Source organism: Trematomus bernacchii, unplaced genomic scaffold (genome assembly GCF_902827165.1).
Source record: "Trematomus bernacchii unplaced genomic scaffold, fTreBer1.1, whole genome shotgun sequence".
NCBI classification, from domain to species: domain Eukaryota; kingdom Metazoa; phylum Chordata; class Actinopteri; order Perciformes; family Nototheniidae; genus Trematomus; species Trematomus bernacchii.
In genome coordinates, this window is record NW_022987564.1 from 7,907,745 (window position 1) to 7,921,834 (window position 14,090).

A 14,090-nucleotide genomic window follows, 5' to 3' on the forward strand; every position below is an offset into this window, starting at 1 on the left:
AATACAAACATGCTGCAAATCTTTTATTTCATTCAAATGACAACTGGTTCAGTGGATACATGTTCAAACAACTGTCCTGACACTACAGGCCAACTACAACCTAGAGAGACATGATCTAACAGGCCACTTCTTTATCAGACTTTAATTAAACCTGCATCAACAACGTACAATTCAAGGGGGAAACTTATTTCCAATCTTGGGATTTGAGCCGACGGACATCATGGATGAACAGGGGAACTTCATAAGCTTCTTTCTGGAAAAAGGTTTGACCTCTTATGACCCGGAAGCTGCCGCCAGACCCGAGCTGTTCCATCGGCGGAGTAAAGATGGCTGACCAAGGCGCCGCAGATCCTGGAAATAACAACAATAATAAACCTGAAGAAGCAGAGGGAACTATTATTAAGGTCACAGTGAAAACACCTAAAGACAAAGAAGAAATCGCCATCGCAGAAGATGCTTCTGTCACTCAGGTAAGTCGTTTCGCAGGTGGGAAGCTGCCTGCTCTAACGTCATGCCCACAACTTCAGCTAGGAAGCTAGCTAGCCCTGTTAGCAATTATCGTCACTCTTACCGGCTAACTGATAGTGTGTGAAACCAACGTGTTTGTGTGTGATGAAAGTACTACTGCTTTGGTGAACAACTGTGTGGTCTTATAAACGCCGTTGACATCCGATATGAGAGGTATAGCCACGTTAATAAAGGAAATGGCTAACCGGCTAACGAGCTAACGGTTAACAGTTAGCTAGTTCGCTAACTCAGCTTGCGAGCTAAGTCTACGTTAGCTAACTGTAGCCAAACAAGTGTCAGCTGACGGGCTGTACTGAAGCCACAGTGGCCTGATAAAACCATGGAAGTGATTTTGGATAAATGTTGTGATGAATTGCTTTCATTTCCCATTTTAGCTCAACAGCTTAGGGTTAGCTAAGGATTGCTATCACTCTAGTCTAGAACATTCTCACTGCTGCCACTGAGTCATTCGGCTTTCCAGGGAATAAACCTACTCTCAGAGCTACTGTTGGCTTGGCGACGTGTTACAGTGAAACCATAAGGCGACCCATGCAGCCACAGTGGTTTCTTTATCTTTGTTTCCCGTCTAGACAAGTTATTGTAATTACAGTGTGGTCAAGTAGCCTCTTTTATCTGGTTGTGTGTGTCTCATGTTCAACCATTGGACTTGGATCCCTCACTTCCAAGTGTGTGTTGTCATCCTTATCGACATGTGGCTTTAAATTGGATAATAGTAAGATTTTGAATTTTGTGTGACACATAATTTATATAATTTTTAAGTGCTTTGAAATAGTTAAAGCTGAGGAATTAATTGCATAACAGCATTCTTTGTTCTTCATTTTTTACTTAAATCCTCATCATCTACCACACAGTGGTTGCTAGTCTGCCAGGGTGTACACAAAACAATAATTAAGGTCATCTGCTTTTTAAAAACACACATTATCAAAGAAACTATACTCAGGGAGAAAAGAAAATGTCCAAAACAGCATCGACTATTACAAAAATAATGACACTATTTGCGCGATTCATCAGCTTTGTTTCAGTTTCTCTTGATCTTGTAGCTCTTGTTTCACCTTTAACATATCAGATCATTTGTGAATGTCAACATTTGAGTGTGTGGCCCCATCAGCACAATATAAAACTGACTGGGATGCTGTGATAAGATATGATCGCCCTTATTTACTGTTGAAGAAAACGTGTAATAGGAAAGCAGCTTTGTATTGGATAAGACTAATTTCTGTACAAATGACACTTTACACGGTAGTCAAAGAGTAACCGTGAATTGGCAGATTTTGTGGCGTGTTCAAACTGCTGCTAATAGGATAAGTACAAAGGTCTTTCTTGGAAACTGGAATTTAAGGCCTGAAGGTTGCAACAGAACAGAAAAAGGTTCTAACAGCCATACTGAGGTGTAACCATATTATTCTTGATATTATCCTTTTTTAATTTCCTGTTTCTTTCCCACCTTACTTTTTTTGTCCCATTTGATCTAATCTCTCTTCATTTCATGCTGTCTTTTAGTTTAAAGAAGAGATCTCAAGGCGGTTCAAAGCCAAACAGGACCAGTTGGTTTTGATTTTTGCAGGGAAGATCTTGAAGGATGGCGACAGCCTCAGCCAGCACGGCATCAAGGATGGCCTGACAGTTCACCTGGTCATAAAGACGGCACAGAAGTAAGGCTCCATTATTGTACAAAGCATGCTGGTTTGACCATCAATTTGTTGTAATAATGTTCAACATTTAATACAATCTTGGTTTGAAATTAAGTGAACTGCACTTTATTTAACTGAGTACTAATCTTGCCATACGCCTTGAAATTCTCTTTCTAGGGCAGGAGATGGCGGTAGCACCTCGGCCTCTAGCTCGACCTCCACTCAGGCAGGCAATTCCTCCGCCTCTAGTCCGGGTATCAACCCCTCCTCCTCAGCAGGCTCTACTGGCACTGACGCACCAAACACACAGACGCCCAACATACTGAGTGAGTCCAACTAAGTGTAACTATTTACATTGAAACAGCCATAATTATCTCTGTGAATTAGTTATTAACCATCCGACCTTCCTCAGCTGGCTTTGGTGACCTGGCCGGTCTGTCTGGAATGGGCATGGGCTCGGCTAACTTCATGGAGCTGCAGCAGCAGATGCAGAGGCAGCTCATGTCCAACCCAGAGATGCTGTCTCAGATCATGGAGAACCCGTTGGTACAGAACATGATGTCCAACCCAGACCTGATGAGACAGATGATCATGGCCAACCCTCAGATGCAAACGCTGATGGAACGCAACCCGGAGATCTCCCACATGCTCAACAACCCGGAGCTCATGAGACAGGTAAAGTATTTGAATATGGGCTGAATAGCACTTCGATAGTGAACACAGGCACAACTACAGTGGGTTCCTACTGCAGTTGGATCTGTATATTCAGGATTTTACTATCTTGGTTTAGAATTAACATTTACTTGACTTTCCCCCCTCTCATCATCTCTCACCATCAGACCATGGAGCTAGCCAGGAACCCAGCCATGATGCAAGAAATGATGCGAAACCAGGACCGGGCTCTGAGCAACTTGGAGAGCATCCCAGGGGGTTACAATGCGTTGCGGAGGATGTACACGGACATCCAGGAACCCATGTTTAGCGCTGCCAGGGAACAGGTACCTGGGAGTGATTATCCCTTGATCTATTTCCCTTTTATTTCCTTTGTCTATCCTTTTAGGCTAATGGTTCCACACATTCCACAGTATAACCTTTGTCTGGTTTAACTTGCCATTGTTGCCTGAATTACTAAATGTCCACTTTTGGTGTCATATCTCTTTTTCTATAGTTTGGCAACAATCCATTCTCAGCTCTAGGTGGGAACTCTGAGTCTGGTGCCCAGCCATCACGGACAGAGAACCGGGAGCCCCTGCCTAATCCATGGGGGCCACAAAATTCTTCTAACCCATCTGAGAGTGGAGGGGCCACCACAGGAAGCACTAGCACCCCTGGGGGCACCAATCCCAGTGTGTCCAACCCTCTGGGCATCAACGCTGGCAGCCTGGGCAATGGTAAGAACAGAGCAGACTAAGATTCTCAATACACCTTGTTTTCAAGTCATTTATTAAATTACAAACAAACACATTTCTTTTCCTGTGCGTTTCAGGGATGTTCAACAGCCCGGGCATGCAGAGTCTAATGCAGCAGATCTCGGAAAACCCTCAGCTGATGCAGAACATGCTCTCGGCTCCCTACATGCGCAGTATGATGCAGTCGCTCTCTCAAAACCCAGAGTTGGCCTCCCAGGTATGCAACAGCAAGATGTGAACAAGCAAACACAAACTGTACATACAAAACCCAGAGTGCAGAAAACAGGCACACGTCACATTACAGTGCAAGTCCCGGTTATTTAGATTGTGTTAAACCTCTTTGTTATTCACATTGCATACCACATAGGGAATCGATTGATTATGTTAAACTCTGCAGTTGGTAAGGAATTGTAAATAAAAGGATCTGGCTAAGCCTGTTGTGCATTAGGCCAGTGAGCCCAGCTAGTGACTTACTCAACAGAAGGGATGTCTGGTAATCTCCATCTGCATTTGCAGCAAATATTACAAAGCAAAACCAACACAGCCCTTATTAACTTGGTTTTAACAAACAATGCAGACTGTACGGAAAAGAAACTCACAGGGAGACTCCAGAGCTTTTATTTCTCTGATTGAACATTCTGCCAGCAAGAAAGTGCTAAACCAAACAGTATATCATTTTAAATGTTACTTTAGTGAGTGAGAAGCGTGGCCAGATGTTGAATGATGCATAAACTTGGTTCTCTTTCTTTCTCTCTCTGTACCAGGTGTTGATGAATAACCCGTTGTTTGCTGGAAACCCACAGCTGCAGGACCAGTTTAGATCTCAGTTACCCATCTTCCTGCAGCAGGTACCACACACACTTCAGTCAATAACCCAGTCCATTTTTCCTTAAAAACACAAACAGTGACACTGTAACAAGCTTTGATTCCAGTATTGTGTCTGGTCAGTCCCAAACACAAAGATGTTCCGTTTATTAATGTATAATACAATCCATATTTAATAGGCTAAACACGTAACTTTTTGCCATATTTACATATAAAATAATATTATTATAATATAGTTGGCCATTAATTCTCAGTTGATCAACTCGTGAACTGATTGTTACTCTCTCTGTCTGCAGATGCAGAACCCAGAAGCCATGGGAGTGATGACCAACCCCCGGGCCATGCAGGCTCTGATGCAGATCCAGCAGGGTCTACAGACGCTGCAGACAGAAGCTCCGGGCCTCATGCCCAGGTACGGATCACTCACACCTAAAACATGGTGCTTTATGTTGATGATTTAGTTTTTCTCAACTCCTCTGCTTGTGTAGTTTGATGACAGGTGGTGTTCCTGGTGGTGTTCCTGGTGGTGTTCCCGGTGGTGTTCCCGGTGGTGTTCCCGGTGGTGTTCCCGGTGGTGTTCCCGGTGGGATGCCTGGAATGATGCCTGGTATGATGCCTGGTATGATGCCCGGTATGATGCCCGGTATGATGCCCGGTATGATGCCTGGTATGATGCCCGGTATGATGCCTGGTATGATGCCTGGTGGGATTCCTGGCATACCCACAGGTGGGGGCCTGCCAACAGATAACCCGGCCTCCTCACCCGGCGGTGCAGGAACAAATGCCGCCCAGCAGCAGTTGATGCAACAGATGCTCCAGATGTTTGCTGGTGGAGGAGGAGGAGGAGGAGGAGGAGGAGGAGGAGGACTAGTAGGCGGACTAGGAGGAGGATTAGCAGGAGGACTAGCAGGAGGACTAGGAGGAAGTGCAACGGTACAACCACACACACATGCACCAATTTTGTATGAATGACTAATTGTAATCGCTTTGGATAAAAGCGTCAGCTAAATGTAATCATAATTTTTTTTATTCCATTTCTGTCCCCTCTGCAGCCCCAGACCCCCGAAGTGCGGTTCCAGTCCCAGCTGGATCAGCTGAGCTCCATGGGCTTCATCAACCCCGAGGCCAACCTGCAGGCCCTCATCGCTACTGGAGGAGACATCAACGCCGCTATCGAGAGACTGCTGGGCTCACAGCCCTCGTAAAGACATACAGTACATACTGATCCACAGACACGTGCATTCAGACATACCTAAATCATAAACACACCCAGCATCTACAGAGAACCAAGAGAAATTTAAGTGTATTGTCCCAAACTTTACAGAAGAAACTTGGGCAGGATCTGTCAGACCCTCATTCTACATCTGTTCTCAGATTATTTCCCTAGTCCCTATTCTTTTTGGCGTCGTCCAACCAGATCTCTGTCCCAGAGTGCTGCTGTAGAGCTGGACTGAACCAATCTCACCTTGAGGGGTGTTCTGGTGCAGAGAAAAGGAGCGAAAACCTCTCCTGAAAAGGGACTCCCAAGCATTTCTTCATTCATTGTTTTCTTCCCATTAAACTGGAGTCGAGTGTTGCAGACAAACATTTGCATAATACAGATTAAACCCATGTGATGTGATTGGCTGTTGGCTCTGTTTCACACACGGCCATTGTGTTGCAGTTTGTTAGCATTTATCTAGCTAATCAGTTCGTGAACATTTTTTCTGGTATAGAGACGGAAATCATGAACAAGAACAGGAAGATATCTTGTCCATACAGACGTTCAAACCCATTCCTCCCTCTTTCCCCGCTCTCGAGATTCTTCATAAATAGCTGTTTTTGCCCGATGACTTTCACTATTTATTGCAAGCGCTTAAGAAAATTAAGGCCTCCACACTTCCCTAAACTTGTAATTTGTCATTCCAAAAATAAAGTGCCCACTCACGGGTGTCTTTTCCTTCTGAGGCACCGCTGCTGTGCCTTCTGTCCCCCCCCTGCCCTATAAGAGCATTGTTGGCAAATGACACTCCCCCCTTCAGTGGGTCAATTAGACGCCCCTAATAAATCTCACACATGATCATCCGGGACCGTAACCATAACAAAATATCACTCTGTAGCAGCTCCGGAGGACGCTGTCAGGATGAATATGAATGAAACCAACTTTCTTTTTAATCTGATTCTTCTTTTTTTAATTATATCTTCTCTTTTTTTGGGGTGCAGTTAGTACCTAGAGATAATTGTGATTTGTCTCGCATACAAATAAACATTGAAATCGAGTAAAAAGTAAATGAATGGAAAAGCTTTACAAACATTTATGGTATGGTGGCACCATACATTTCTAAAATCAAGTTATAGGTTGTCTTATTTTTTTTCTTCCTTTTTGAAAATTTCAGCATTGTAGTTGTGGTAACCTTGGCAACTGCTTCTATAGCTTTGCTTTGTTTGTTGACCTCAGCTTAAAAAAAAAAAATCCATCTCACAATTGAACATGTTGAAACTAACTTTTAACAGTACTGTACTAAAAAAGAATAAAACATGGTCAAAATCAGTCTACGCCCTGTGTCAGGTGATTATAGCCTTGTGACGGTGTAGATAGGAGTGTGTAGCTTTTCATTCAAATGTCCTGCTCATGAAGTTCTTATAAAGTCATTACGTTTATGATCTGCTTCTGTTTGTTGTTTGATATGAAAATGTTCTACACTGAGATATCTGTTGGGTCATATTGAAAGGTAGTTTATGCACAGCTTGTTTGGGTGACACTTTATTTTACATATGCCAATAGAAAGCATCTTATATTTAACCCTCAATTTATAGAAAACTTTTCTTTAAAAAGATGACAAGTCAGTTTTATTTAAATAGCTTATTTGCCTACAAACGTTGTTTAATAATAATAGCGTTAAACTCAGAAATGTGAAATAATTTCTACATGAGAGCCTAAACTTTCCTAGGTTTCAAGTCATAACTAAACTAGTGAATTAATATTTACTTAGGTTTCAAATCAACTACTTTTTATTTGACTGAACGCAATTGCCTTTTGCAACCAGGAAACATTTAGAAATCTATTAAATAATGATGTATTGATCTGAAAAATTAAGCCTTACCCTCAATATTTTATTACGCAATCTTGTCATGGTATGAATGAGTCAAAGTATCCGTGACATAGTATTTTAACCTGAAAGAAAACGTTAAATATTACCAACGTTTTCAGCCTTTGTTCAAATGATTGGCAAAATGGCGTCGTGCACACAGATCCACCTGTCGGTCAGGTTTATTGTCCTACAAATGAAAGGATGGGTGGGGTCTGTGCCTAACAACTAGCTGCCAGTGGTTCTACCTGTTCCACCTGCTCTCCTCTCCCAGCGCTCCCTCGGGTGTCAGCTGATGAGGGATCGGCAGGCGACAGGACTCTTGCATGCCTGTCCTCAATCTGAAGCTGCCCCTATCCACAGATAAAGGAGGAAGCGGTGGAAGCAGCTAAACCTCTTCTCTTTTTCTTCATTTTCACCTTTTCTCTCTCTTGCTTTTCACATTGGAAGAAGAAGAGGAAACCGGAGATCATTTGTTTTTCTTTCTCTCTTTGTTTTCTCAAACTCTTCAAAAAATATTGCAAGTGGCTTCAGGATAGTTGCTAGGTGAAAGAGGAAAGCTACTAAATGCAGCATGGGGTCTGATGAGTCGTACAATTTCGTCTTCAAAGGTGAGTCGTGTTTATTTGAGCTGTGATGGTTTAAGAAGAGGTTAAAGTGAAATAGTGTGTGTTACTTCTGTACTAACAGAAGCTGGCAAGATGTCAGGTACAACCCTCCTTTGTAAGTTCCTGCTCTATATTCTGTGGAGGTGTTGTCTCACTGTCTTTTTGGCTGTAAACAATTTGACCTTTGACCTACTGAACAAACATCTGACATTTCCTGCTCCACCGAGAAGCTGTTATTTGGTTTGTATAATATTTATTTAAACGACCTAGGATTTTTTATTCCATTCATTCCAAAGTAAAGTCAGCCACTGAGGTGCCACATGTATGGGACGTCACAGGGTTTGGTGTCTCGTGAGGGTGACCGCAAGTATTAGATCAGATCAAGTTAATCTGATTTAAACCAGAAAGTTATAGTTTTGACCAATTAACAGTTCTATTTTTGAACTCCAACTAGTTCACGTGTTAATCAGCACGAGTATTACTAATGACTGATTTTCATCTTCTCCTGCCTGTGCTTGTTTCAGTGGTTTTAATAGGAGAGTCTGGCGTAGGAAAGAGCAACCTTCTGTCTCGCTTCACTAAGAATGAGTTTAATCACGAAAGTCGCACCACCATCGGCGTGGAGTTCAGCACGCGGACCGTTCAGCTGGAGAACTACACCATCAAAGCCCAAATCTGGGACACAGCCGGGCTGGAGCGCTACAGGGCCATCACCTCAGCGTGGGTTCACACACACACAAACACAAACACACTCTCACATGTATATACAAGTAATAAAGACACTATAAAGGAAGATACAATTCTCACATTTGGCGCACACATCTTTGTCAGTTTAAGTAACACTGCATACAATTATCAGTCACACTCTGGTCACACATTTTGCAATAAGCAGAGAGCTTCCAGTTTGAATAATTAAATATAACTCATGTTCTCTCACCTGGTGGACTCAGGTATTACAGGGGAGCAGTTGGAGCTCTGTTGGTTTACGACATTAGCAAGCACCTGACCTACGATAGCGCAGATCGATGGTTGAAAGAGCTGTTAGACCATGCGGACCCTCACATCGTGGTCATGCTGGTTGGGAACAAGAGAGACCTGGAGAACCTCAGGACGGTGCCCTCAGAGGAGGCCAAAGACTTTGCAGGTCTGTTGTATGATGAGGATTTTATGAAAGGTTTCCTGTGAAAATAAAATGTGTTTAAAGCTCAGTTGTGGTAACACTGCTCCTTGGAAACGACAGTGTTTGTTTATTGTGATTTTTGATTTCCTCCCCCCTTGGAACAACCCAGAGAAGAGAGGTCTCATGTACATGGAGACGTCAGCCTTGGACTCCACTAATGTCGAACATGCTTTCAATGAAGTCCTCACAGGTGTGTTCAGTCTCTCTGTCTATAGCATATCCTCTTTGAACGACCTACTGATGCAAACCTGCTGTCTTCCTTTCCTTTTTTCCAGCCATCCATAAGAAGGTGGCCAGCAGAGAGGTGACCCGTGGCTCCATCAGTGCTGTGACCCTGTCCAGCCCCATCGGACTCTCCGGGGACGGGCAGGAGGAGCGCAGAGGCTGCTGTAAGAGCTCCTAACAGACTGCTGTTAAGATCTGACCAACATGAACCCACAGAACGCTCGACTGCCTTTGAAGCTCGACATCATTCACAGCCCATTTGAAGAGTGAGGTACCTACGTGACACCGCTGTCAGTGTACAAACCTCTTAAATATACAAACTCTAAAGAATGTAACTCAAAACTAAATATTAAGATAAGCAAATATTGAGAAAATCTTTATTTTATACATACGATTTATACTTGTGGTGGCACGTTTTACTACAGATAGCTGTTCGATTATTTCCTATCAACATGTTTTTTAAAGAGGCTTTGTAAAGTTGTTTTGCTTTTATGAAGAAATGCACTGGGATTCCCTTGGAATACATTATTTATGTTATTCTGTCTGCATGTAATTACCACACAAAGATATTAGACACTTTATCTTAACTAGATGAGGGAATAGGAGAGAAGGCTGATGTGAGATAAAGACAAACTCAGAAGCTTTACTTTAATAAAAGTTGTGATTACCCAATGTCAAACAACTCTGTTACCAGTGAACGTCCTTCAAATTGTTACTTAGATAAGGGTTAAGAAGTTTTATCATCCAAATATAGTATATATGTAGTCAAAATATTGGCACAGGTTTTGTAAATTAACCCATTTACACTATTGTAATTATTACAGTGTATTATTGGGATGATATTATCAACACATTGGGATGTAAGCAAAGTTTAATGTAGGAGCTGGTCTGACAAACTTATATTCTGTTAGGTGGTTGAATCTATAAAAATGCATAATATTTCATGTTATGTTTTGTATTTAAAATGTGGACCAGCCACTGCAGATGAGATAATAGTGTTGTGGATTTTTTTGTTGTTGTCCTCCTTAATGTTCAGGAGTATGACTTCAACATGGTACCTAGTGTAAGAGCAATAGTAGTTGTTAAGATATGGAGTGTGAGTACATGAACAAGTAGAATATATATCACATAGAGTCAGTTTAGAGCAGTGGTTCTCAACCTGCTGATCGGGACCCCCGAAAGAGTCGTGCAATTATGTAACTGAGGTAGAAATAGTTAATAACACAATATTTTTTGTTCTTGTTGAAATGCAATTTTACATCTAAAGAACCTAAGAAGAATTCAGGTGAAACAGTCAAAGGAGAAACAAATCACTCTTTGATGAAAAGTCATACATCTAGTAGACATATCTTGTTGACGGTTGAAAGTAGATTAATATTAAGGGTAAACATATATATATATAAAAAGGTAGCACTGCTTATATAAATGAGTTGCAGGTGTGTGTCTCTCCTGCAGATGGCAGTGCTAATGTCGCATGTTAAATTAAAAGCATCAGTTCAGTGTAATGCATTTGTCCGCTCTTTATTAACTCCAGTCCGACTCACAGCATCATCTAATCCCCGGTTTATTCCATTAATGATCAGGATATTAAACTCATGATGCCCTGCAGGGTTGTCGCCATGGCAGCAGCCTCTGATGCCTATTTGACAAGCTAATCTGTGTGTGTGTGTGTGTGTGTGTGTGTGTGTGTGTGTGTGTGTGTGTGTGTGTGTGTGTGTGTGTGTGTGTGTGTGTGTGTGTGTGTGTGTGTGTGTGTGTGTGTGTGTGTGTGTGTGTGTGTGTGGTGTGTGTGTGTGTGTGTGTGTGTGTGTGTGTGTGTGTGTGTGTGTGTATGAGTGTGTGGATGATCTCCAGACTATGGATGTAATTGGACGGTCTCATATGGCATGACTGAGAGAATATAAATCTACAGCAGTGGTAGTTAATGACATTCTGGACAGATAGTGCTCTATCTCTGGCTCACAGATGTGCATAAGGAGTCTTTACGTCTGTGTGTGTGTGTGTGTGTGTGTGTGTGTGTGTGTGTGTGTGTGTGTGTGTGTGTGTGTGTGTGTGTGTGTGTGTGTGTGTGTGTGTGTGTGTTGTGTGTGTGTGTGTGTGTGTGTGTGTGTGTGTGTGTGTGTGTGTGTGTGTGTGTGTGTGTGTGGTGTGTGTGTGTGTGTGTGAGTTTGTGTGTGTCCCCAAGCAAGTCTTCTCTGCCAGAGATAATTTTGCTTCGGTGAACTGACCACAAATGCTTTTATTAAGTTTCTCTCCTGAAAATATGATGGGGACGGCTCAGCACCGGGCGGTAAATGTTTAATTATTTCCTGTGAATGAGGTTATTTTTATGGGCTGAGTAAAAGCATCTGGAGTAATAATCCAAGCGGGCGGAGCAGGTTGAAAGCCTGGTCATGATATCTGTCCCGAGCCTGGAGGTAAGGGTTATATTTATTAAAAAAAACATTAAATTAAAAAACTTACAAGCTCTTCTTTGTTCTTTCTTAAGTTAGTTAGATTTTCTTCCATCCCATTACAGATTCTTCCAAATTCCTCCTGGGTCTGTGACCTTGTCTTAAAGCTCTTGCAGTGGTTGGAAAGAATTGGTTTTAACACTTGCATGTGGAGGCTATTACCCACATGCTATTTGACATGTGTAGCCTGTAAGAAAAGTGTGTCTGAAAGCAGGACTCGTATAATATTCTAAAGTGATGAGTGGTATTGCACCTCTGACCCCAACATGAAGCTGTTTATCTCCCGTCTACGAGACCTTTTCCACCAGCACTTTGTGGAATCTTGTCCTCCTGCTATTTACAGTTGCAGCAGCACATCTGCATGCATATTATTGTGCCCTTTTAGTTCTTATGACCTTTGACCTCATGAAACAAGGATCTTTTCTAGAAAAAAACCCATACTTTCCATCCATCACTTCTTCTGCCTTGCTTTTTCTCTTCCCCTCTCCCACTGCTGATCTCCCAGATTCCTAATTTTTTCCGACATGGTGTCAGGCTTTCCGGAGCTCTTTTCCTGCTGTTTATTTCTGCCTCCTGCATCTGTTTGTTGACATGTTTGATTACCAGAGGCCCCACCAATCTTCCATTCGCATATACACAATATACAAAAAAACACGCATGCCCTTGCCTGTTTTTCTATTTGTGCATTCAACTCAATCTCTCAACCACAGAATACCACAGACAAACTAACAAAAAGGTAATTTCGCAAATGTATTTCTGTCTTGATAAAAACATGTATTTCCATGATGTCAATTTTTATGACCACAGAGAAGAAATCATGTTTTGTGTTCTGTAAAACTGTTTTGGATTACCAGAAGCCCCACACACTTCCATTAACATTTACACAACATTTCATAAAACATCCACGTTGAGCCTTTTATTTACCTGTTTTTCTATTTGTGAATTTAATGAAATCTCCCAACAAGTTATCCCACACAAACATAAAGGTGTATTTTGTGGCGTTTTTGCAAATCATTTCTGTCTTGAGACAAAATGTCAACATATAATCAAGCCTTTTTTGTAGCTTTGTGAAGTTAGAAGTATTTTTTCTTAATCTATGACGTAGGAATATTTATTCACCCATCATCCTATAACCAAATGTGGACATACGGCGGGTTTATTGGATAGCTATGATTCAGTATATCATTTAGTAATAAGACATGTTAAAATACAGGTGTTGAACATATCTCTGTATAACTGACAGCCAGATTTGTTACCATTGTGTCATATTATGTGATGTGTGGGTGTATAATATATAGTTGAGTGTGTGTGTGCGCATGCCTGCATAGTGTGCGCGCAAACAAAAGAACAAAAGTTCAAACACAAGAGTGTATGACAGCGTGCATGCCTGCGTCTGTCAGTGCATGTCAGCAGAGAGCACACACTTTTTAAATATCCGTCAACTGACATCATCACACTACTTAGAAAACCAAGTAAATGCACGCTGATTACCATGGTGATGTTGTTATGGCGAGCAATCAAAGGGAGAGGTGAACTAATGGGCGGTGAGAGAGAGACAGAGAGAGTGAGAGGTGAGAGGTGAGAGGTGAGAGGTGAGAGGTGAGAGAGGTGGAGGAGATTGCAGAGAAAATGTTAAGAGTGTGTTCATCACTTTGTGCTCTAAGACTGTAGTCTCAGCCCAGCTTGACATCAGATCATAAACTGTTTCCATAGCTGTGTGCCTTCCTGTGTGTGTGTGTGTGTGTGTGCGTGCGTGCGTGCGTGCGTGCGTGCGTGCGTGCGTGCCTGCCTGCCTGCCTGCGTGAACTATTATTTGACTGCTGCTTTTAGCCTCCTGAAACCTGAGACCGCAAACAATGCATGTCATTAACATTATCTCAAGTGTGGCAGGTGAGCTTTCCACTCAGTGTATATTTAAGTGATGACATCTGGAGAGGACACAGATGGGGTTTTAGTCAGTGAATGCCAATTATTTCAATCACTTAAGCTTAAATGAAGTCTTTTATCCACAGCCATGACACTTGACCTTTCACTAATCACTGACCGAAAATTAACCCAGAAAATTCTGTCCAAAATGGATACACACAGACAGTAATTAAAATATATAAAACACTGATCTTCCAAACTCTGTGTGCAACTTTTCAGCTTCTCCTTCTAGAGGTG

General features: G+C 42.1%; 2 protein-coding genes across 2 annotated transcripts; both read left to right on the top strand.

Annotated features, from left to right (window-relative positions):
* The first annotated feature begins 275 nt into the window (after nucleotides 1-275).
* On the top strand, nucleotides 276-7,033 carry LOC117478029 (ubiquilin-4-like). The gene is made up of 11 exons (XM_034124889.1): nucleotides 276-470; nucleotides 2,029-2,180; nucleotides 2,337-2,485; nucleotides 2,572-2,834; nucleotides 2,999-3,157; nucleotides 3,328-3,550; nucleotides 3,646-3,785; nucleotides 4,333-4,416; nucleotides 4,690-4,805; nucleotides 4,882-5,326; nucleotides 5,446-7,033. Exons 1-11 carry the CDS (start codon nucleotides 276-278, stop codon nucleotides 5,596-5,598), a joined length of 2,079 nt encoding a protein of 692 aa, XP_033980780.1. The 3' UTR covers nucleotides 5,599-7,033.
* A 697-nt stretch (nucleotides 7,034-7,730) lies between these two features.
* Nucleotides 7,731-10,979, top strand: LOC117478030 (ras-related protein Rab-25-like). The gene is made up of 5 exons (XM_034124890.1): nucleotides 7,731-8,072; nucleotides 8,594-8,789; nucleotides 9,020-9,213; nucleotides 9,359-9,439; nucleotides 9,525-10,979. The coding sequence occupies exons 1-5, from the start codon at nucleotides 8,036-8,038 to the stop codon at nucleotides 9,650-9,652; spliced, it is 636 nt and encodes a 211-aa protein (XP_033980781.1). The 5' UTR covers nucleotides 7,731-8,035; the 3' UTR covers nucleotides 9,653-10,979.
* The last annotated feature ends 3,111 nt before the right edge of the window (nucleotides 10,980-14,090 follow it).